The following is a 24,059-nucleotide window of genomic DNA, read 5'->3' on the forward strand; positions in this document are numbered from 1 at the left end:
GATTGCCCTGGGCAATATGTCCCCAGTGGCTAAAGATCAGCGCCCTTAGAAGGTAATGGAATGGGCCCCAGCTGGAAGAAGACCATACACATGTAAAACTAAAGCTGAAATGGTGGGAATGTATGTGGGAAGAGCTAAATGGATGAGGGATAACTGTAGGAGCTGGCAGAGGAGAAAGCATAATGGTCTTACTGTGTAAGCATGGTTATGATTATTGACTGACTTTCTTTTCAGGAACCTGGGTTTCAATACATCATGCAACTCATAATTTCTCCTCTCTGACAGTTAACGGTCCTAATTGAAATTATTTTAGCAGTCCTGGCCGCTTGGGTCCATAGCAAAAATCCAGTGAGTTTTAAAGGCAGGCAGTTTTAAAGATGTCAGTCAACAATACAGGAGAGGGAGTTGATGTACTCCATGCTTATTCATTTGATAATGGATGAGCGGCATTGAGAGGCATTGACTGCCCATCCTGTCAGTAGGGGTATAGTGTATGCTATGGGGAGACCTGGAGCAAATTCAAAAACATGCCATTTGCTCACAATTGCAACAATTCTTGTTCTTGGAAAAATAGTGAAGTATGATCTGCTTCAGACTGGAAAGTGGTCACTGTTACTGTAATGTGCTATTTGGTCCATTACTCTAATTTATTTCAAACAGTAGCCTTATTTTACCTTTTTCCCCAGTGAGTATCAATAGCTTATACTTGTAATTGATAACATGCATTGAATTATATTGTTAAAGAGGAACGAGAGTTCATGAAATAAGTGAGTAGAACTTTTCTTTTTGCAGCCTGCACTAACTGATCTCCTGTGACATTGCTTACGGTGTCAGAGGATATAATATTTTATACCGAGGGGAGCAATACACACGTAGCACACACTGAGGAAAGCTAACAAATTCGAACTAAACCAGAGCAGACATGTAATTTGTTGTGTTTTATGAATACGAGCCAGAAGCGAATGTGACGTAGCACTTCACACGTGTGACATTTTCAAATGTGACCGGCATGTCATTTTGAGGTGTGATGGGCATGCTAGAAACAATTGTTTTTTTTTTTGTGTTGTATGCATATATGTGTGTGTGGAAAATTGTATTATTCAATGTGAATTAAGATGATGGCTCAGGGCAGATTCAGAAATCTGAGTATAAATTGCCTGAGCTGTACACGCTTCTGACTTCTGACATTTTATAGATTGTTATATCACTGCCTTGTACTTCACTTGCAGCTATCTACCAGTGTACAGTTCATAATCTTTTTAATCCTTTTTGTTTAGTTAGTGACTTCCCCCAGTATTCCCAAATGCTCATGACTGTGTGCGAGACCATACATAACGAGGCGATTGTTCTGTTGGACCAAACGCATCATGCACTGACGATGGGAGACGCTGGTTTATCTGATGACAAGGATAATATGGAGACGGATTGTGCACCACGGTTACAGCACAAGGACCAGAAAGATGGGGTAAGGGGAGAACACAATTGTTTATTTATACACCTGGGAGAGGGCTGATGTAACTCTTTAAGTTTATGGTCTCTGGTATAATCAGTTGTTCTGTCTCCAGGTGTGTGTGCTGGCTCTGCATCTGGCCAAAGAACTTTGTGAAATGGATGAGCATGGCGACCACCTATTTTTGATCACTCGGAAGGTTCCGGTCCTTCCTGCCATGCTTAGCACCTTAGAGCTTAGTCTTCGAGTCAAACAAAATCTACATTTTGCAGAGGCAACACTGCACTTGCTTTTAGTGCTGGCCAGAACTCAGCAGGTAAGCAGTGTTTCTTAATCCTAGTGATTTTGAGGATATCTGGTTATCCGTTAGGATTAATAAAAACAGAAAATGCTGGAAATACTCAGCAGGTCATGCAGCATCTGTGGAGAGAGAAACCGAGTTAACGTTTCAGGTCGATGACCGTTCATCAGAACTGATAACGGATTTTGAAAGACAATGAACTCTGACTCATTATTTCCAAGTCTTTTCAAGTCTCTCTCACTGTGAGCCTATATAAGATACCTTGTCTATTATAGGCACCTTGTTATGAGAATACCTTTTGTGTGGCTCTCAATGATAGTGGTGTAATACTGTGTGTGTGTTATGTCAATGATGTGCATAATCTGTCAATCCATTAAATGCTGTTACGAATTTTGTACAAATTGCTTTTTGTTAAGTTTACATTTTTCTTGTCACTTCGTACCTTCAGGGAGCAGCTGCAGTGGCGGGAGCCGGTGTCTTACCAAGCATTTGTCTGCCACTCCTAAGCGTTTACCAGCTCAGCACCAATGGAACTGCCCAGGTAACCAGGACTGAAGTGCAGTACACAGAATGATGGGAGTTGTTCTGTAGTGATCATAGTGTAGGGTGAATACTTTACATGCGTCTCAAAGTTGGGTTTTTTAATTAAACCTCGTGTTTTTGAAATTGTATCCAGTTTTGAGGGCTTCTTCATAGGCAAGCAGATAGGAGGCAAATTTGCTCAAGTGTCATCAGGGAGGAGGATATTAGGGGTAAGTATATACAAAAAAGATCAACTACTTCGGGGGTTTGGGGAGCGTGGTGGTTGTCTGTGGAGGGCAACCAATCAGGATTGAAGTGTGGAGATTAGATAGGTGGGTTAGATGCATGTCCCCTGGATGGAGCAGCTTTGATGGGCTGAATGGTATTTTCTTATTCTTAGTCCATACTTTTGTTCTTATGGCTCCCACAAAGCATCTCTGCTGTCTATAATGTTCTTGATAAATCCCAATTATATACTCTTATTAATCCTGTTCCTGCTGTGTTTTAATGTACTGTGTTCTAATTGTATATTGCAACAGGCACAAATTAATTTCTAAAAGAATGTTAGATTTCACAATTTTAGGGGTCCTGATTTTATAATCCTACTTATCCTCTCCTATCCTGAGTTTATGACTTTTTAAGTGCCATCTCTTCCTTTCCCCACAAGTGCTGTGATTGATTGATGTTTTTCAGTGCTGTTAGGTTAAAGAAATCCTTTGATTCCATCTGGCTGTTACAAAATTATATTCAGAACTTGTACTTTTCAGCATGATATCAAGATGCTGAAACCTGCACATAACTGGGAAGAGCCACATGTTTTCCAATCAATACATGTATTGCACAGCTCATAAAAAATATTACACAGTTGCATGTTCTCATTAGTGCAGTATCAAGTCTTCTGCATAATTGGATCAGGTATGTTTATAAATGTAGCACAGACCCATAGAACGCCTATGGGTCTATGGTTGAGCTAAGCAAGATGGCTTATTAACTTTCCTGTTACTTAACATTTTTTGGCAACCTGTCTTTCATTCAATTACTTGAAACTGCCTGAAAATGTATAGACTGCTTGTCTGATGTTTCAGACGAACTAATAATTACTGTTTAATGCCTCGCGTTTTTATTGATTTTTCTATAATTCAGACTTTGGGAACCTCACGCAAGTCTCTGGATGCCCCCTCCTGGCCAGGTGTTTATCGGCTCACCATGTCACTGATGGAGAGACTTTTAAAGTCACTGCGCTACAACTTCCTTACAGAAGCCTTAGACTTTGTTGGGGTCCATCAGGAGCGGATACTGCAGGTGGGGGACAATGCTTTTAAAATCGAAGCTATGCCAAACTTGTAGACTTTCTTTCAAGCAAAAGATCCCTTTTTTTAAACATTTTGCTATAAATGAAAATGTTACATTTGTTTCAACCATACTGTTCAGCATAATTTCAAAGTGGAAGATATTTCATGGGGGTGATATTCGCAGCAGCCCATTCACTGAAGACCCAGAAATTGCTGAAAAGCTGTGAAGGTCTGAGGCACACCATTGATGAAATGTTTTGCTGATCCTGTGCCTTTTCATTCAGTTGGTCTGGAGTATAAATGCTAATAAAAAATCCAATGCTCTGGCATTGTAACTGCTCATCCATCCATCCATAACTGCTTGTTACTCAAATAAGGAAGGTTATACATGCCTTAGAAGAGGTGCAATGAAGGTTCACTAAATTGATTCCTGGGATGAGAGGGTTGTCCTATAAGGAGAGATTATCATGGGCCTATATTCTTTGGAGCTTAGAAGAATGAGAGGTGATCTCATTGAAACAAATAAGATTCTGAGAGGGCCGGACAGGATAGATGTTGAGAGGCTGTTTCCCCTGGCTGGAGAGCCGAGATCTAGAGTCTTAGAATCATTACGACACAGAAGGAGGCCATTCGGCCCATCGAGTCCATGCCGGCTCTCTGTAGAGCAATCCAGTCAGTCCCATTCCCCCGCTCTATCCCCGTAGTCCTGCAAGTTTATTTCCCTCAAGTGCCTATCCCTTTTCTTTTTGAAATCATTGATCGTCTCCGCTTCCACCACCCTCGTCGGCAGCGAGTTCCAGGTCCTCACCACTCGCTGCGTAAAAAAGTTCTTCCTCACATCTCCCCTGTATCTCTTGCCCAAAACCTTAAATCTGTGTCCCCTTGTCCTTGTACCATCAGCTAATGGGAACAGCCTTTCTCTGTCTACCTTAGCCAAACCCGTCATAATCTTGTACACCTCTATCAAATCTCCGCTCAACCTCCTTTGCTCCAAGGAGAACAACCCCAGCTTCTCCAACCTAACGTTGTAGCTAAAATCCCTCATCCCTGGAACCATTCTGGTAAATCTCCTCTGCACCCTCTCAAGGACCTTCACATCCTTCCTAAAGTGTGATGACCAGAACTGGACGCAATACTCTAGTTGTGGCCTAACCAGCGCTTTATAAAGGTTCAGCATAACTTCCCTGCTTTTGTACTCAATATCTCTATTTATGAATCCCAAGATCCCATATGCTTTGCGAACTACTATCTCAATATGTCCTGCCACCTTCATAGATCTATGCACATGAACCCCCAGGTCTCTCTGTCGCTGCACACTCTTTAGAACTGTGCCGTAAGTCTATATTGCCTCTCCCTATCACTACTGACAAAATGCATCATTTCACACTTCTCTGTATTAAATTCCATCTGCCACTTGTCTGCCCATTCTGCTAGCCTATCTATGTCCTGTTGCAGTCGATTGGTATCCTCCTCACTGTTTGCCACACCTCCAAGTTTGGTGGTATCGGCAACTTTAAAATTTTACTCTGTATTCCAATATCCAAGTCATATATCAAAAAAAGCAGTGGTCCTAGCACTGACCCTTGGGGAATACCACTGTCTACCATCCTCCAGTCTGAAAAACAACCATTCACCATGACTTGCTGTTTTCTGTCCTTAAACCAATTTCCTATCCAAGCTGACACTGACCCTCCTATTCCATGAGCCTCAGTTTTGTTAACCAGCCTCATATGTGGTACTTTGTCAAACACTTTCTTAAAATCCATATAGACAACATCCACTGCATTCCCTTCATCAACCTTCTCTGTTACTTCATTAAAAAATTCAATTAGATCTGCCTTTTACAAATCCATGCTGGCTCTCATTACTTAACTTAAACCTCTCCAAGTGCCTGTTAATTTTTTCCCTGATTGTTGTTTCTAAAACCTTACCCAACACTGATGTTAAACTGATAGGCCTATAGTTACTAGGATTGTCCTTACACCCTTTCTTGATCAAGGGTGTCACATTTTGCCACTTTCCAATCCTCTGACAGGCTCCCCCGTATCTAGGGAAAATTGGAAGATTATGGCAAGCCCTTCCGCTATCTCCACCCCCACTTCCCTTAGCAACCTGGGATGCAAGCCATCCAGACCAGGCGACTTATCCACTCTAAGCATATCCATCCTGCCTATCAATTTTCACCCCATCCATTACCTCTACCATCTCCGCTTCTACTGATATTTTGTCAGCATCCTCTTCCTTAGTAAACACCGATACAAAGTACTCATTAAGTATTGTAGCCTTGCCCTGCGCCTCTAAGCATATATCACCTTCTTTGTCCCTAATAGGCCTCACCCCGCCTCTTACTACCCGCTCACTATTTACATGCCGGTAGAAGATTTTTGGGTTCCTTTTTATGTTAACTGCCATTCTATTCTCATATTCTCTCTTTGCCAGTCTTATTTTCCTCTTCACTTCCCCTCTCAAGTTATTGTATTTGGTCTGGTTCTCACTTGAAGAATTCACCTGACATGCATCATACACCCTCTTTTTTTTGTTTCATCATTTTCTCTCTCTCCCTCGTCATCCATGGGGCCCTGGCTTTGGTTCCCTTACCTTTCCCTCTTGTTGGAATGTACCTAGCCTGTACCTGAAACATCATCTCCTTAAAGATCACCCATTGTTCCATTACAGTTATTCCTATCAATCTTTGGTTCCATTTTACCCTGGCTAGATCTCCTCTCATCCCATTGAAGTTAGCCTTCCAATTTAGAAGTTCTACTTTAGATTGTTCCTTGCTCTTCTCCATTTCTAATCTAAACCTTATGATACGATGATCACTCTTACCCAAGTGTTCTCCCACAGACACTTGGTTCACTTGGCCTACCTCATTCCCCAGCACCAGATCCAGCAATGCCTCCTTCCTAGTTGAGCCAAGAACATACTGGTCACGGAAGTTCTCCTGAACACATTTCAGAAATTCCTCCCCCTCCCTTCCCTCTACTCTAACATTATCCCAATTGATATTTGGGTAATTAAAGTCCCCCAATATCACTACTCTATAGTTCTTGCACACCTCTGTGATTTCCCTGCAGATTTACTCCTCTATCTCTCTAGTGGTCATAGTCTCAGGCTAAGGGGTTGGCCATTTAGGACTGAGATGAGGGGAAATTTCTTCACTGAGGGTTGTGAATCTTTGGAATTCTCTACCCCAGAGGGCTGTGGATGCTCAGTCACTGATTATATTCAAGACTGATATCGATAGATTCTTGGGCGCTAAGGGAATCGAGGGATATGGGGATAGGACGGGAAAGTGGAGTTGATGTAGAACTTCAGCCACGATCTTATTGAATGGCGGAGCAGGCTCGATGGGCCGTATGGCCTACTCCTGCTCCTATTTTTTATGTTCTTATTACCCACTTGCCATAGATAAGATTTGGTGGATGTCTTCCAGGCCACTAGATGGTGCACTTTGCAGCAGAATATCATGGCCTCAGTGGTGTATCTATGTTGTCTCACCACAGGTTGCTCTCAGCCTATTAATCCTGGGTTGGCATGATAGTCATCTTTGAAAAATCCAGTTGTTTAACCTTCTTACCATCACAAATGAAGGAGAACATTGATTTTTATATTTAGATGGTTTTTGTGTTATTTTTAAGTGATGAAGAGACAGACTTGTTAAACACAGTGTCTTGATTTTGTTAAGTGCATCAGTACTTCTGTCATTATCTTTGGTCCTTCTTCCATAGTGCTTGGATGCAGTTCGAAAGGTGCAGAGCTTGGCTTGCCTTGATGAAGTTGATCACACGGTTGGGTTCATTCTTCAACTCTCCAACTTCATCAAAGAGTGGCGTTTTCACCTGCCTCAGCTCCTGAGAGATGTGCAGGTATGCTTTAGCTCACACGGTGTGATCTTGAACTCGAGAGGACACTTTTTCTTCTAATAGAATAATTGAAAACTGAAATCCTCTCATTGTACTGTTTTAGTTGTGCTGATTAATCAAATGTAATCAGGAACAAGAACCCTGACTTTTTTAATCCTCGTCCCTAGTCCAGGACAATTTGAGGCCAATTGTGCTCCTGCCACAACCTCGGCACAGACAAGGGGAAAAACCTGTGACCTTTCTGGTGTGTGTGGCTCAGTTCAGTTCTGGGCAGTGCATTTATCAAATTGGGTCATCAGAAAGTACTCGGCTTGAAACTTTCAAAGAGTAACTTTGTGGAGACTGTTAAGTGGAAATATATGGTGTGCAGCAGGTTGTGGGGTATGATAAATAGGGTGTTATACGAAGACCTGTTTTTAAGTCTTCAGGTTCTTGGTCTGGTTTTTGTTGGTGCTGATTGTTTTCAGTTCCTGTTGATTCAGCAGGATGTTGATTGATGGTAGACCAGAACCGAACTGCACATTTCAGTAGGTCCAGAAAAGTTAGATTTGTGGAGAAAGTATTCCTCCTTGTTGTAGTTAACCACTTGTTCTGTGTATTACAGGTGAACCTGTGTTACCTATGCCAGACGTGCACTTTTCTGCTTCACAGCCCCAAAGTGCTTCAACACTATCTACAGGTCAGTAGTTTCTTCTTCTAATTGGGTATTGACTATGAATGTGTGCAGTGTCAAATGTTTAAAGCAAGCTTTTCAAAGAGTATGTGGTTAATGGTATTTAAGACGGCACATTTTTAAATACCTCCACTTACCATACTATGGGATTTGTGCATTTTAAGTAACGGCTTTGTGTGGGCACTTGAATCTTGAGCCATGGGGATTTGTGAATGAAATGACATAATCACTCTGCTAGCAATCTGCTTGTTAACCTTCTCCCAATGGATCAGATTTAAAAGCAGCTGACGATAATAGAAAAACAAATCCTTTCATTTGTCCCCGTAGTTCAGAGGTTAACTTTCTGTCTCGGGGCCACACAAGCCAAGAGGGTCCAGGTTTTATTCCTGGCCGAGGATGAATTAGCGCCCCGGGTTTCTTCTCTTGATGCACAGTAGCCCCTACCGGAGGTATGTGGGGATGTCCGCTTAGGGTCAGGTTTGGTTGTGACATCTTCCACGGTGGGCACTCACCATTGAAGCATACACAAATAATGGCCATAGGGTGACTGCCCTAATGGAAGTCAGTGAGGGAGTCTGTGCCTTCTGGAGAGGAGGGAAGGGGGAACGTTAGCTGGAGGTAAATAGTAGAAATTTCTGAAATGTTTAATAGATGCATAACAGTTTATGTTTCTAGCAGAAAGGAAGTTGCCATAGAGGAAATAAGTTGAAACCGTGGCAGAATAGATGTCTTTGTGTCTGCAGCATACATTTAAATCCAGTCACCCATGGTCAGTGGTGCGATGATGATGGGCTGACAGTTGTTGAGTAGAAATGAATTGGAGCAGTCTCAATTCAGACATTGATGTACAGAAATCAGCAGCACAAACATTAATGCATACTTAGTCATTTCAATCAAGAAGCAAAGGTCATGCAGGTGCTCTAATTGGGATGAGATAGATTCTCCAGGGCTTTACAAGGGCGAAAATGTAACTTTCCATCTGATCTTTGCCATACATGTCTGGGGAAAGATGGATGATGTCAGTGGAATTGGAGTGGAAATGTTCTATTCCGCAGTAGGGTTGTCCTTCATCTTGAGCATGCGTGCAGTTAGTTGAATGGAAAAGCACAGCCCGTTAGTGCAAGCAGTACAGTTCTGTCAGGAATTGTGTCTTGAGTTCCAGAGCTGCCCGACCCTCTCTGATCCTGCTACATCAGTTAAATGAATTTTGTTAGCTCTTGGCTAAGCTGCTAGGCACGCTGAGCAGTTCAAGAGAACCATTTTTCTTTCACTCCCTGCTCCCACCAAAAGAACTACTATTGTGGCTATGAATTACAAGAGCACGAGACAGATTCGGATGAGGACGTTCCATTTGTTTTTTCTAAGCTTATTCACTGAGAAAGGGCTACATTCTCCCCATCACAGCATGTAACTGTTGATTAAATCATTCTCGTGTATTTGTCTCCACGACCCTACATGAAGGACCATTCCACGTTTGTGTGAAGTACAATTTCCTGATGAGTCCTAAATTTGCCGTATGCGGGTTTGAACCTGTGACCCCTTGTCTACCATCATTTTTATACTTGTGTTGCATCCAGTTTTAGGAAATCGATGTCTGTGCACCACTGTCCTATTTTTAAATTCGGACAATCTGCCCTGTAGGGGTGCTGGGCTCTGCTTCTATACCAAGATCAGAGAGAAATTAATATTTGTTTACTAAAACTGGCTCTCTTAGCATGACGAAGACCCGCATTTTAGTGGCCTACAAGGCGGGTGGAAGGTTCACACTATGGAGTGTAGCTGATAGAGGGAGACGAACGTTTGCAGTCAATAGCATTTCTATTATGTAAAAATGTCTACGGTTTTGCTTGAAGTAGTGTTTTGAATTTACTGTCTCTGTCCTGTTTACTATTTTGAATGCCTCCACAATGTTGCATTTTAACTGCCTCCTTTCCTTTCAAAACTGTTTTTCCAGTTACCTTTTTTTTGTAAAAAAAAAAGTTTAAGTTCCATCTCTGAGCAGGAACTTGGAGATTGAATCAAGCCTATTGGCAACTGGTTACAGAGAGTTGACTCTCAATATTTGTACTTCTCGCTATATAGATGACTATATTTTGCGATGAGGCAAATCCTATAGGAGAAAATGTACAATAATTGTATCAAATATGACTTTATCCCACAGGTGAAGAACGGAGACACTATTCCATCTGCAATTCTTCCTCGGCAACCAAAACCTACTCAGACTCCAACAAAACAGCAAAGCACAGAAAAAGAGGAAGTGGAACAGCGTGCACTGCTGAAAGTGCAGTCCAGTCTGCTCAGGATTCTGAGCAAGACATTGGCAGCTGTTCGACACTTTACCCCTGATCTCTGCCAGATAATGCTGGACCAGGTAACTAATTATTGCCTATGTATTCTTAGTATGAAACAAACACGACACAGTTTGTTTAAATACGAATATGGTTAGTTTAGATGTTCTTAGGTATTGAGATTCACAGTGTGTAGTCGGACACCGTAACACTGAAAGCTGGTACTCTGAACAGACCAGCAATCTAACCCCCCCCCCCCCGCTCCCTCAAAGAGGAGTGGGGACCCTAATGTATAAAAACCTTAATTCTCCTGTCTCTCTCTCATGACGGCTACTCTCCATGCATACCATGATGCTCACCCTCCTGTTTTCTGCCTTTGAGTGTACAGTACATGTATTTTTCTTTTGAGACAAGTATTTTTATTTGACATCATAGATTCGAAGACGTTATCTTGCTTTGTTTAACGGGACGATTGCTACTCCAGTCAAATCACTAATCCGCACGGTGTTCAGTCCCAGCTGAGGCAAACTTCCAAGGTTGGGCTGTATTTAAATCAGTACCATTAACATCGTGGATATGAGGAAGAATCGGGACCTATACATCAGGGCAGTTTAATGCAGTTGTTTGATGAGACCTAGCAATTTAAAGCTACAGTGCCACTACAGGAAACTTTGGTTTATCTGGAGGTTATATGTCTGGAATACCCGATCTAACGGCAAAAATCAGGAGCCGTTTTCTATAAGTTTTTTTAGTTCTCGTTGCTTTTTTTTTCCCCAGTCAGGCACTGCAAGGTCTGTAGCTATAGCAACAGCTTCAGCTAGAGACGCTTGCAGCTGCAGCCGACTGTTTTGAAGCTGTAAGCAACAGGGTTTGTTGATTCACACGGAGCTTTTCAGTTCCGTATGTTTCAACATTAACGCTGGTATGTCCGGCACTTTTGATGGGACGGCACCAGCTCGGTCCCGTCAGTGCCGGATATCAGAAAGTTTCCTGTATTATGAAAAAAACTTTGCTCTTCAAAGTAACTTATTTTTGTCGTTTTCCTTTCAAAATTACACCCACACGTATGTGATCTTTGTTGCTTGTTTGACTTGATAGAACACACATTTGAGCTGTGTGGAAGAACCACGTTCCATATAGTTTTCTTTGCCTTCCCCAAAAGCCTGGTCAAGGCTCCCTTGCTAGAGGGAGGCTGAGTGTGAATGTCAGTTGTGCCTTAAGATTGGAATTCACTTAATCTGCTTGTGTAGTTTGCCAGTTCTTGGCTCACCTATCAAACGGAGCATACATGGTGGACATTTTATGGGCTAAGAAAAATCGTACGGCTGGAATCTCACCTACTGGGTGACAGGACCCCATTTGTCCTGATACATGTTCAGCAGGTAGATAATGGACATACCACCACCCTCCCCTCCCCCTATTGTTCTGAATGAATTTATTTTATTCCCACAGTCCCTGGATCTGGCCGAGTATGATACACTCTTCGTCCTGAGCTTTACTACTCCAGCGTTTGATTCTGATGTTGCTCCGTCATTTGGTACTCTGCTAGCGACTGTGAATGTTGTACTGAACATGCAGGGAGAGGTAAGAGGTTGAGGAGGCATGACCTTAATATGGCACATACAATGACGCATGTGAATCAGTGGTGATGGCTGAAAATTTAGACCACATTTATCCTAACATTCAGTTTTTCAGGGTTATTAAAATTGCTTCTGTGGTTATTACTTTTTTCATCTTCCCACAATATCTTTAGAGGTTTCCAGCTGCTTTCTCAAGAAGTAATGAAGCTATATTGCCTTCACCATATCTAACTTTTTACATTATCAAAGCAGAGATGCTTGCTGGAGTACAGTTCCACAACTACTGGCAAACTTCCAGTGCATCATCCAAGTGGTCGTTTTTCATGCGTGAACCTTGGCTGTGACTCAATAGACCATTTGACTGATGGGGTTACCAGATATTCTTACTAGACATTCACATTTTCAGCAAAGCTTACTGGAGACACTGAGCCAAATTGTAATGCCAACATTGCTACCCCTGCCGAGATCTGGTAACTCAGCACAACTTGGGGATCGAACACACGTTCTCTGTAGTTTAAGATGGTGCATTTACTTATTAAGCCATCAGTACCTAAATTTTGTTGATCAGCTGGTATTTTAAGTTTTTTTTAAACCTTTGATGTAAACAGAATGCACTGTCAGCCTATTCGTGGCCACTAGTTTTGTTTGAGTCTTTGCTTGTGGGGTAAACTGTCCATTCCATGTGTATGTTTTCAGATGTGTCCGTCACGCATACAGATTGCTGGGCATAATTTAGGAAGGAAGGAAGGAAGGAAGCAAGTCATTTTGTGTTAAGGATTTACAAGCATTTGCCAATCTAGAAAATTTCCCACCAAAATGAAATGTGGTCTAATTGACCTCCGAATCTGCTTATAATTGATCTCCGAATTTATCTATATAGCAATTAGATCTCGTGGCCTTAAAGACACATCAGTGACAGTGCTACCTTAGCAGCAGAATAATACATTGTATGCTATGTGGTATAATGTTCCTGTCCTTATAAAACAGCATATCCTTTGACTTATTGTGAGCAATGCCATGGAAGATATGCTGGTTTCAATTTAAAAGATTGAACGTAAGAAATAGGAGCAGGAGAGTTTAGACTATAAGAATTGTAACTGCACGTGAGGTTTGACTAAACCTCTGCGATAGCACGTCCCACTAATCGTAAACCATCCTTCAACACACCTTATTAAAATTTCTTCCACACCCATGTAGGATATTGTGTGAAGAATAACTGGCAGATTAACAGGACGCATAATTCATGTTATCCTTTATGTGTCAAAACGCAATCGTAATAAAAAATGTAGTGTTTCAGGAAAAGCTCAACTTTTCCCCATGGCAGTTTTTTTTTACATTGCCTGGCAATTTCTTTCTCATTATACTGAAAGCCCGACTGGGCCTATATTCTCTAGAGTTTAGAAGAATGAGAGGTGATCTCATTGAAACATACAAAATTCTTACAGGACTTGACAGGGTAGATGCAGGGAGGATGTTCCCCCTGGCTGGGGAGTCTAGAACCAGGGGTCACAGTCTCAGAATAAGGGGTCAGCCATTTAGGACTGAGATGAGGAGAAATTTCTTCACTCAGAGGGTGGTGAATCTTTGGAATTCTCTACCCCAGAGGGCTGTGGAGGCTTAGTCGGTGAGTATATTCAAGACAGAGATCGTTAGATTTTTGAATATTAAGGGAATCATGGGGTATGGGGATTGTGCAGGAAAGTGGAGATGAGGTAGAAGATCAGCCATGATCTTATTGAATGGCGGATCAGGCTCAAAGGGCCAAATGGCCTTCTCCTGCTCCTATTTCTTATGTTCTTCTAATTAATTTCTCGAGATTCGACAAAGGAGACCTAATAAAGAAATAACTCTGGTGTGTAAGTGCTACATTTTTTTCCTGTTGTAGATTCTTTAAGAGGTCAAAATCTTAAGGGCTTCAATTGGTCTCGAAGCCCCTAAAATAGGGATGGATGAAAATCTGTTGAGGTTGCTGCTTCTGATGGTTATCAAGTGGCCTCCGGTGGCAAGTGTGTGGGGATCTCGAGTGAGTTCCGGATCTGCTCAGTTGTGATGCCACATTATTGAATAGCCTGTTCAGACTGGCTTGTGAAGAACGAACGGCTGAGTGAGGTACCAGAAGGCAACAACCATTAGTGGAGCTCGAGGAGGCGGGGGAAAAAACCCAAAATCTGCGACCTAAATACACAGGCTTACAGTACACGCTGACATCTTCATGGTCTGTTTCTGGCATGGCAATATACATGCTATATTTTTGTGTCTTATCTTTACTTGGATGTGTTTCATTCTAGATCGATAAGAAGAAGGAACCTATGTCGTTCAATATGGGACCACTAACTTCATCTGAAGAGACAAAGTCATTAAAGTAAGTTTAAAGAAGGCAGGCTCTCTTTTAGGTTTTAGCTTCAAGCAGCAAATTCTCATAAAACATTCACTTCCGGCTGCAGTGTCTCACCAGCATTGAGCGAAGTTTGTTTTGGTGATAGCCTATCAGAAAAACAAACACAGTTAATTAAGGCTATTTGGGAACAAACTAAATCAAACATTGAATTAAGTTCGCCACCATGCTTTGGGGGAATCTTAAACATGCAGTCTATAAATCAGGCCCCATGCATAGGCCGAGCCTTGATTGCAGCTGCCTGTTGTATACTCCTTTTGTGTTGGGATGCTTGCTGCAGATCTAGTATATTGAAATAGTTTCCCATTGAATGATTGTTCTCCAATAAAGCCTTGTTATGAATTGATAAAATTTGTTCAAGAATAGTCGACCATCAGGAAATAGAAATTGTTGTTATTTTAAAAAGAAATTGTGAAGTTAATTTGTCAATGATATAGGTAAAATTAAATGACCACTTGCTATAGTAAATTTCTACCTCTGTAAAGCATCAGAAATATACCAGACACTGACATAACAAACAATTTCACAATTGGGTAATTTGAGCCTTCTGTTCAGCTCTCCTGCAGTGGGCTGTATTCTTTGTAATGTAAAATCTGAGGTTGAATAACATGGATGTGATGTACTTGATCCAAAGCTGCTTTTTGCCTCCCTTTTAATTATTCTCCTGAAGTCTGTCATTCATTCTGGGGTACAGTTACACATTGTAGGTCACTCTTTGGTACCTAAGCCAAATGGCCATTCTTCGCTTGAAGCCTAGATGGTGAGTCTTGGTAGGTTCTTTGACTGTGGAGGCTAATATAGCTAAGGCTAAACACATTCTCCCCTGATTTGCATTTCTAGCAACAGATCAGTGCATAGAGAGCAGGGATGGGAAGCCAGGCTGATTAATTCTCCATTGCCTCCATCCTGAGGGTGCTAAAGCTAACTGCTGCCCTTAGCACAGAACTTGGGACCTCCGGATGTACATAGCTCAGTGCCACACCACTCAATGGATTTGCCATTAAAGGAGCCAGATGCTGCAATACTTTGCCTGTTCTGGAGAAAGTGTTTTTAATTATTAAAGTGCTGAAGCTATCTTGAACACGGTCCAGCTGTACATACTCCTCCTCCCTTGCGATGCTAAATAAGCTTGCGCAGATTTCACATCTATAGCTTCTGAAACATTGGAGGAACAAATCTGTTTTGTACTTATATTATTCATCTCTATTATTATTGCTAGCACTGTACACTGTTGTGTAACTGTACATGTTGCGGTCTGCAGATCTATGGAATGACAAAAGAGTATTTTCTCTCTAGCACTAGTGCGTCGGAGCTTGGTGGGACGCAATGGGAGGAAAATTGTGTGCATTTTATGCCCAAGTATGAGATAAATGCTTATGTCCCCACAAGCTTTTACGATCGAGCACTGTAGAAGAAAATCCACATCTCCAGGCTCTGTAGTGACACAAGGTTTACCCTTTCCTAGTAATTTCAGAAACTTTGTTATTGTAACCCAATGATTTGACCACTGACAGAAATACAGGTATTTAAGATGGTTGTATATCTTGTAAACTATTAGCCTGCATCTTTTAAAACAATTTTAAAAAATTTGTTCTTGGGCTGTGGGCGATTCTGGCAAAGCTGCTCTTACCGTTGGGAACTGCACCTCCCTGGTTGTGTACAACGGAGTGGCTTGCTAGGCCACTTCAGATGTCATTAAAAGTCAACTACATAGTGTGGATTAGAGTCGCATGTAGGCCAGACTGAATAGGGGTGGCAGTTTCCCTTCCCGAGAGAACATTCGTGAACTAGTTGGATTTTATACAACAATCCAGCGTTCATGGTCATTTATTCTGGTGCTAACCATGATTTGCAAGATTTAGTGAATTTAGTTTCACATCTCGCACTGTGGGATTTGAACTCTGGGTTGCTAGTCCAATCTCCTAACCATACACTGCACTACAGTACCCAGCAATTTATTTAGATAATCTTAAGTGTGAACTATTTTAGATGCTCAGATGGCTCCTTTTTATTTAGCACCAATCGGAGCTTATCTTTTTCAGGTTAACATGTCACAAGGGATACTAATGTGTGAATTGTTCCAATTTTATGTGTCATGAACTATAGTAAACAATGTGGGGTTATCCACTGATTCTATCTGACACAGGTCCGGTGGTTAAGGCCCATTCCCAAGTGTATGCACGTCTCCTCACAGCATCCTGCCTTCTAGTGTGGGGTCTGCCTTTTGTTCTGAGAGTATATGTTGGTTCCTTTTTATAAACACACCATTGAAATAACATGAGGGGGGTGGGGGTGGAAATCAGCACATTCTACGCCCAAGAGAAACAAATACCTAAAATACCTAAAGATGTAAAGCGTCTGTTGTGGCCAGGAACTAGAGATGATAAATGTTTTGCTATGTGAGGCTAACTGCATAACCTGTAATTGACAAAGTTGTGAGTCAATTATATTCCATGTCACAACTGGAGAGACTTTTCTCGTAGCTCCTTACTGATTAAAGTCGATGTCATTTATACCATGAGTAAAATATAATCATTAGATTAATTTGTTTCCATGATATCATGAGTCTGGAGATTTGTAAAAAAAAGTCTTTGCAGTTCCCAGACCACACGTGTGGTATAGCTTAAAATACTTGTCAAAGAGCCAGAATTTTATGATCGGGGAGAGTAATTTAATCTACACCAGCTGTTCTTTGGTTTACTACAAGGTTTGTATTTGCTCAAAGTTGAAGTATCAGTAATTTACTTAAACTGTAATAGCTTGTACTTGTAGGGTTTTTAACTAATATTTATTAAAAATCAGCCCGCCATCCAAACTGTCAAAAACCAAGTATTTGTAACTTTGAAGGTTTTTATGGATGTGACTTACGGTAGTGTCAGCCTTGGCTCAGTGATGGACTCTTTTGCCTTTGAGTCAGAAGGTTGTAGGTTGAAGCCCCACTCTAGAGAATTGAACACATAATCTGGGCTGACGCTTCAGTGTAGTACCGAGGAGGGCGTTGCACGGTCTGAGGTGTCGTCTTTCAGATGAGACTTTAAACTGAAGCTCTGTCTGTCCTCTCGGGTAAAAGATTGATGGTACTATTTGAACAAGAGCAGGGAAGTTCTCCCAATCCTGGCCATCACTTATCCTCTAATCAACATCATTCAAAACCGATTAACTGGCCATTTATCTCCATGCTGTGTGCAAATTGGCTACTAGGCTTCCCTACATTACAACAGTGACTAAACTTCAAAAGTACTTCATTAGGCTGTGAAGTGAGGTTGTGAGAAGCGCTATATAAATGCAAGTTCTTTTCTTTTTGATATATATCAATACTTCTTGGGGCTAGTTCAAATTTCCCAAGAAACAAACAAAAAACTCTTGCAGTCTACTTACTTCAGTGTCTGATCACATCTTTTACAAATTTCTACCAATTTTCTGACTTGCTATGAGCAATGTTGAGATCCATTAGCAAACAAAAATTTCAGAGGTTGAATTTTGAGTTTAAAGTTAGTCTAAATAAATGTAAGTTTAATTTCTCCTGTCCCTAATAAGGCTGGTGTTGTGTTGAAGGTCCCTCCTGATGTTCACGATGGAAAACTGTTTCTATGTGCTGATTTCACAAGCGGTCCGGTATCTGAAGGACCCGTCTGTTCACTCACGTGACAAGCAGAGGATGAAGCAGGAGCTGAGTTCAGAGCTGGTAACTTCTCAGTTTTACATACAAACCACTGCACTTAAACTGTTTAGTAATGATACGGTGTATCAATCAGGCACCGTCCACAGAATGTGACTTGCTTAATATTTAACTGTTGGTAGTTTCCTCATTTGAACATTTCCTGCATAGAGTTGGCATTTATAGGAAAATAACTTCACAAATTGTCTAACATCAGTGATCCAGAATATTGGGGGAAAAATTGTAAAAAAAACATTTTTCATGCGTTTACAATTTCACTATAGTGAACAGATCTTCCCCATTTTGGTATAATTTCTTATGTTAGAAAAAAATTGGGTGTAAGTATAAAACAAGATCTGTGCGTTATATTCTCTTGACTTTTTGCCAGCATTAACATTTCAAAGGAGGAAAATATACTGTGTAGTACAGAATTGAATTGAAGGTTGCTTCTTGTATTGTTCCAACACCCTGTTCTATTTATTTTCTTTTGTTACTCTCCATTTGTAGAATTTCCTTTTCCTTTTTTTTTCCTGTTTTTTTTATTCCTGAGCCTTTGTATTTGTCTCTAATTCTTGTCCTTGTTCACTCTGTCTCGTTTCTTTTCATCATTTTTCTCCCCTCTGCTGTCTTGTGTTCTTTTAATCCTATAGCAGTCAGTTTGCAAAAAATAGGTTTGCTTGGATCCCAGACTGCATAATGTTGTTGGAACGTTCGCGCCATATTCTTGCATCAGAGCCGCAATTATCCAAACTATGGGTTGACAATTTCTCTGGTGTCTGATCGGCTACTTGCTTTATTTTATCACAATTTGTGGAAAATATAGGATTACGGTCATGCTGACTGATACAAATGAGAGACTATAGGCTGCAGTAACCTCTTTGTACTATAGAGGACACTAAAGCACTTGGGATGCCATTATCCAAAGCAGATCAGCAAGGTGAATAATTCAGATACCTGATCACTGAATTGTGCTGTATTGATCAGTTTTATTCAGTATGGAAACTGGTATATAGAACTTTGTATGTGCACAGGAAGATCCAGCTGGTTTGGATAACTTTGCATTTGGAAGATACCAATTATCCAAAATATTGTAAACTCGAGTACAATTAAGTCCTTTATCTGTGCTTTTGCACCCTTGAAACATATGGATGTGACTTATTAAGCTTTTTACCAAAAAGGAGCCGTAGAATAATGCAGGGCGCAGGAGCTTAGAAAGAGTATTTTATGGTCAAACTTCAAGTGATCCTGGAGTAGGGATACTGCACCATTAATGAAGCACAACTACAAATGTGAAATGAGCCAGTAAAGCAGCTGTGCTTGTTTATTCTCTAGAGCTTAATGTTTCAAATTAAAAAGAAATGAGCAGCCCTGCAGTAGAAAGTGTAGATCATACGACTTAAGATTCATTAAATCTTTTTCCCAAATATTTCATGTATTTACTGTGGTTTTTACTGTTTCAGAGCACAGTTCTGTCTAGCATTTCCCGCTATTCCCGTCGTGGAGCACCGTGTTCCCCTGCTGCATCCTTACTGCTGTCGCCTCAGAGCATATCCAAATTGTGTCCTGATGGTCAGGAGCCCTTAATCCAGCTGGTCCAGGCCTTTGTTCGGCAGATCCAGAGATAAAAAAAAGCAACGATAATTGTTAAACTTTAATGCTTTCCAGCTCTGGACTATATATAACTTCTTCTGCAACAATTTTCAGTGTCAGTCCACTTTTTACTGACCAAAGGTAATGTGAATACGATGATGGGTGGATCAGAGAATGGTTGGCAACTTTAATTGAAGCTACATCTTTTTAGGTAACAGTTTTGAAGTATGCTACTCTTGTCTCTCAAAGCTAAAGGATAGAATTAAGTTACAGAATATAACCATGGCAGCCTATTAGAATAAATAGCAGTTGTTCCTAAACAATTGTACAGTAGCATCCGTTAATTTTAATGACAGAGAGCGGCCTCTGTGTTGAGAAGTCTTTTTGAGAATTTCTGCTGTATTGTAGAACTATAAAGTGTTAATGAATAGGAGGGAGTCAAGAAAAAGGCATTCTGAATAGTATGATACTCCATGTGCCACAATAACATTTTTTATAAATCATTAAGTCCTGTTTTATTAAAAATTTAAAATATGTTTGCCAGTGAAAGTTGCCATGGAAACAAAGCCCTCTCTGGTTGGATTTGTGAGTTCCAAGCATCTCTGCTAAGACAGTTTTCTGCTATCAGGAAATTGCATTCCAGGTTGGTTAGGAGTGCGGTGACAGTTTAACACCTTTTTACAGCTATTTATTATTTTATATACCACATATTTCATCCTTTGATGATGGGCATTTCTTGCAGAATGTACCAAAGAATCTTGGATGTGTATTTGTAGCTACTGTTCATTATTACTGGGCATTTTTAGACTGACTAAACACAGAAATAGTAACTATAGGAGGGCTATTGAAGCATGTTTGTGTAAAGTAATTTAAGTAGTAAGAATCCAAGGTTCAAATGAGTAAAATACTCTAGTCCTCATCAGAAGAAATTAAAAGGCTGGTGGGTGAGTTTTAAAAAGTCCTTGCAGAAAAGTCAGCAAAAATGTTTTTTATTGACTATTTGCATAGGTGTCCTCATTTTCATTTGAGGAATTTTGCAATAATTGGAGATGACTGTTCTGCCATAGGCTAGTGTCTGAGGTGGGGTCAGAAGCAATATTTTCCTCTCTTGATTCTAAAGTGCAGACCATAGCTTTATCTTGGTGATTACTTCTTCACTGAGGAAAATATACTCCTGTTTCCTAAAGGCATTAGGTAAGAATTTAAAAAAACCTTAACTGACATCTCAATGTGGGCTGTTTTAACAATTACAATTCAGCCCGGGCTTCCAGTTTCTGACATCTCATTAATGGATAGTGTGGTGGTGAGTTTGCTGAGGCAGCGAGACACCAAGTGATTGTGAAATTTAAAAAAAAACTGTTTCAATGAATAATTGAGGATAATGGGTCTTACCTTCCCAGGAAAGTATAAAAAAAATCACTGATTAAGGCCACTGATTTCACAGTAGAATAGAATATGATCACCAAAGTACTGGCTAAAAATCCTGTGATCCCAGGTAATAAGGACAGAATCTGACTTTGTCACTAAACCAGTGAGTCTAATTAGAAACAGGCAATGCAAAAGTTGGAATCTTGTCATAAAAAGGAGTTTGACTTCTTCAGTCACTGTAACTGTCCTATGATTGTTGTAATAAATAGTCAGCAGGCAACTTGATTGGCAGTTTCACAGAAGGGGAGTCTTTCAGTCATTATTTGTAACCTATTGTTGGGACTATTATTTAATCCAAACCATTGTACATCTGCTTTTTTCTTTGTGATAGTTTGTTTTTAAAAAGCTGAAAATGTTGTGATGTGGTTCCTGATTTGAGGTCTTAACAAATCAGCACATTGACAGGGCTCTGGGCACAGATCGTTGATCTATAGAACTCATTCAACTGCTGTAAATTGAAAAAGTTACTCCACTACATTTTAAATGTTGCTCATTGCCTGTGCTCTTTCCAGATTGTCTTTTGGTTTCCATTCAGATTTAATTACTGGACTTTTTCCTGAGGAAAGTAAATTTACTGCCTGATTTTACTTCATGTGCACCAGTACTTGAAATCAATGCTAGGTTTGGTGCACCACTTAAGTGTCAGAATTTTTTATTTTCTACTGCCACAAAGTTTTGGTACATGTGTGGGATGTTGAGCGGAACTGGTGCTCGTGAGATGATGGCAACAATTCATCCCTCTAGCATTTCCAGAGCTTATGCTGTTTTCCCATTCATTGTCTAAGGCTGGGAAAAATAACTTGCAGGCAGAAATCTATGGGTTACATGGAGAAACTATCTTGCACTTCAAAAAAAAAAAAACTTCCTTACTTTTCTGCCTCCACCATCTTCACACTGCATTCTCGGCTTGGAAATGTTTAATAGTTGCTTTTAGTGAACCTCTATTAATATTGTACTTTAATTAGTATGACTGTGCTCTCCTCCCTGCCCCAATTGTGACTGGGATTAAAGTTTGTCTCACTTCAATAAGAGTCCAGTGGTGTAAAGTTTTAATTGTAGGGATGCATGCAAATAGCTGCCATTTCATTTGAGGATTGAAGGACCACCTAAGAGAAACACTTTTCCTAAAATTATATTCCAAAGGATCCTGTTGGGATTAAATATCATGTATGTATGTATTAGGGACTTAAAGACCAAATTCATTTTGGCTTTTTTTAATCAAGTACATTCCTGATAAACATGCATATGTGTTTTAATTTTACAATAGGGAGGGGGGGGGGGGGGGGGGATGGAAAAGTTATGGCAATTAATCACGTAAAGAGCAGTAGAAAGTTTCAGCAACTATCCAGATTTGATTTGACCCTTTCAGGGTGAAAAGTATTGTTAAATTGTTTTTGTTATTCTTGTCTGATTTTATCAAAGAATTTTGTCTTCAATGATTTTATGGTGATATTTTCATTTTTCTAAAAAAGATGACTTTATGCAAGGTAAAATGACTATCCTATTAAGAAATAGTAAAAGTTTGGAACAATAGCAAAAATACTACTGTATAATTTAAAATATGACAACAACATCATCATCAATGGGGAATGTTGGTCTGAACTGAGCTTAATTAAAAATATAAAAGACTAATTTATTGACCATGTTCATGCTGTTTGTCACTACTGGAGAGCAGAGTACCACAGCCCTTTTGGATAACTGCACATAATTCTTCCAGTTTGTAAATACTTTTTTAAACCTAAGTAATGCCCTTATTCCAGAATTTGTTTTTGTTTGACTGATATTGAGGAATAGAAACACTTTATTCCTGTGTACTCAGCTTGGTCTGGTTACCTGTAAATACCTAAGTGCCTAGGTTTCACAGCTACCATATTTAACAACTACTAAAAGATTTAGCATGTATGTATTGTATGCTGGGGGCAAGTCCTCCTCACCATGTTTTTTTCTTGTCAGAATAGAAATTGAGATAATGGAGTATTTTTTTTTTTTAACAAGTCTTTTTCATTACAGTTTAAAGTTTTTCCAAATGTGTGAATTCTTGTTAAATATTCCTGAATAAAATGTTGTGGATAAACATGTTCATTTATTGTATCATTAGCAAAAATGTTTTGAAGATAGTGCTTTAATTTTTTTTATATATGTTGACTTTTCTCTGGTGGGAGTTCAATATTTGATTTATGATTGCTGGCTCCCTTCAGACAGCTCAGCTAATACAAGTGGAATATATTTGTGAATTTTTAGTTTTAGTTCTCAACTGTTACTGGCCTATGCTTCACACGAGCCTATCCTATTCCTTTTGCCCTCATGCTCATCTCGCTTCTCCTTTTAAATGCATCTACTCTACGAATGTGGGACACACTACAAGTAGTGTTGAAGCGAAAAGAAGTTCCTCCTGAATTCCCTATTGGATTTATTTATGGCCTCCAGGTTTGGATTCTCCACATCTACCCTATTAAGTCATCCCCCCTCAGCTTTCTCTTTTCTAGAGAAAAAGAGCCTCAGCCTTTTAAGTATAGCCACAGTTCTGGTATCATCCTTGTGAATCTTTTCTTCACCTTCTGCAGTGCCCCTAGAACTGCTCTTACTCTTTTCTTTCTATTACATCTTTGAGTAAGGATTCCATTATCTTTCCCTGGACTTGTTCTTGCTGTCTTTTTAAATTAGGATGAATAAACTGGCTGCCAGTCCTCTGACACTATATTCCCTTTTTTATATATACACACGTGTAATAGTGCCTCAACGAGCTCTTCTCTCACTTTTAATATGTATAGATGCAATCCATCTGGACCAGGCTTGATTAGTTTAACAAGTATTCTCTTTCCCCCCCCCCCCCCCTCTTTGTCATCTTCACCTTGCAATATCTCTAGTAAATACAGAGGCAACTAATTTAATTTGTCATTTCAGTCATTACCTGTAAGTTTATCTTCATGCCTCTATCCTGATTTTTCTTGTTATATTTACATGGCTATAGCATACCTTTTTTTTTTAAATATTCCTTGATTTAATGTCATTGTGC

At 40.1% G+C, this 24,059-nt stretch overlaps 1 protein-coding gene across 1 annotated transcript in view; it reads left to right on the top strand.

Annotated features, from left to right (window-relative positions):
- The window catches only part of nup188 (nucleoporin 188), an 81,240-nt gene extending 58,917 nt beyond the window's left edge, over nucleotides 1–22,323 (top strand). Inside the window, 11 exon segments of the mRNA XM_085965142.1 lie at nucleotides 1,278–1,465; nucleotides 1,566–1,766; nucleotides 2,200–2,292; nucleotides 3,417–3,575; nucleotides 7,297–7,434; nucleotides 8,036–8,110; nucleotides 10,266–10,475; nucleotides 11,845–11,976; nucleotides 14,261–14,334; nucleotides 17,923–18,052; nucleotides 19,486–22,323. Coding sequence (XP_085821268.1) covers nucleotides 1,278–1,465; nucleotides 1,566–1,766; nucleotides 2,200–2,292; nucleotides 3,417–3,575; nucleotides 7,297–7,434; nucleotides 8,036–8,110; nucleotides 10,266–10,475; nucleotides 11,845–11,976; nucleotides 14,261–14,334; nucleotides 17,923–18,052; nucleotides 19,486–19,650 — 1,565 coding nt within the window. The 3' untranslated portion in view covers nucleotides 19,651–22,323.
- Nucleotides 22,324–24,059: the final 1,736 nt, after the last annotated feature.

This window comes from Somniosus microcephalus, chromosome 23, assembly GCF_052327205.1.
Source record: "Somniosus microcephalus isolate GS21.2 chromosome 23, FLI_Smic_1.0, whole genome shotgun sequence".
NCBI classification, from domain to species: Eukaryota; Metazoa; Chordata; class Chondrichthyes; order Squaliformes; family Somniosidae; genus Somniosus; species Somniosus microcephalus.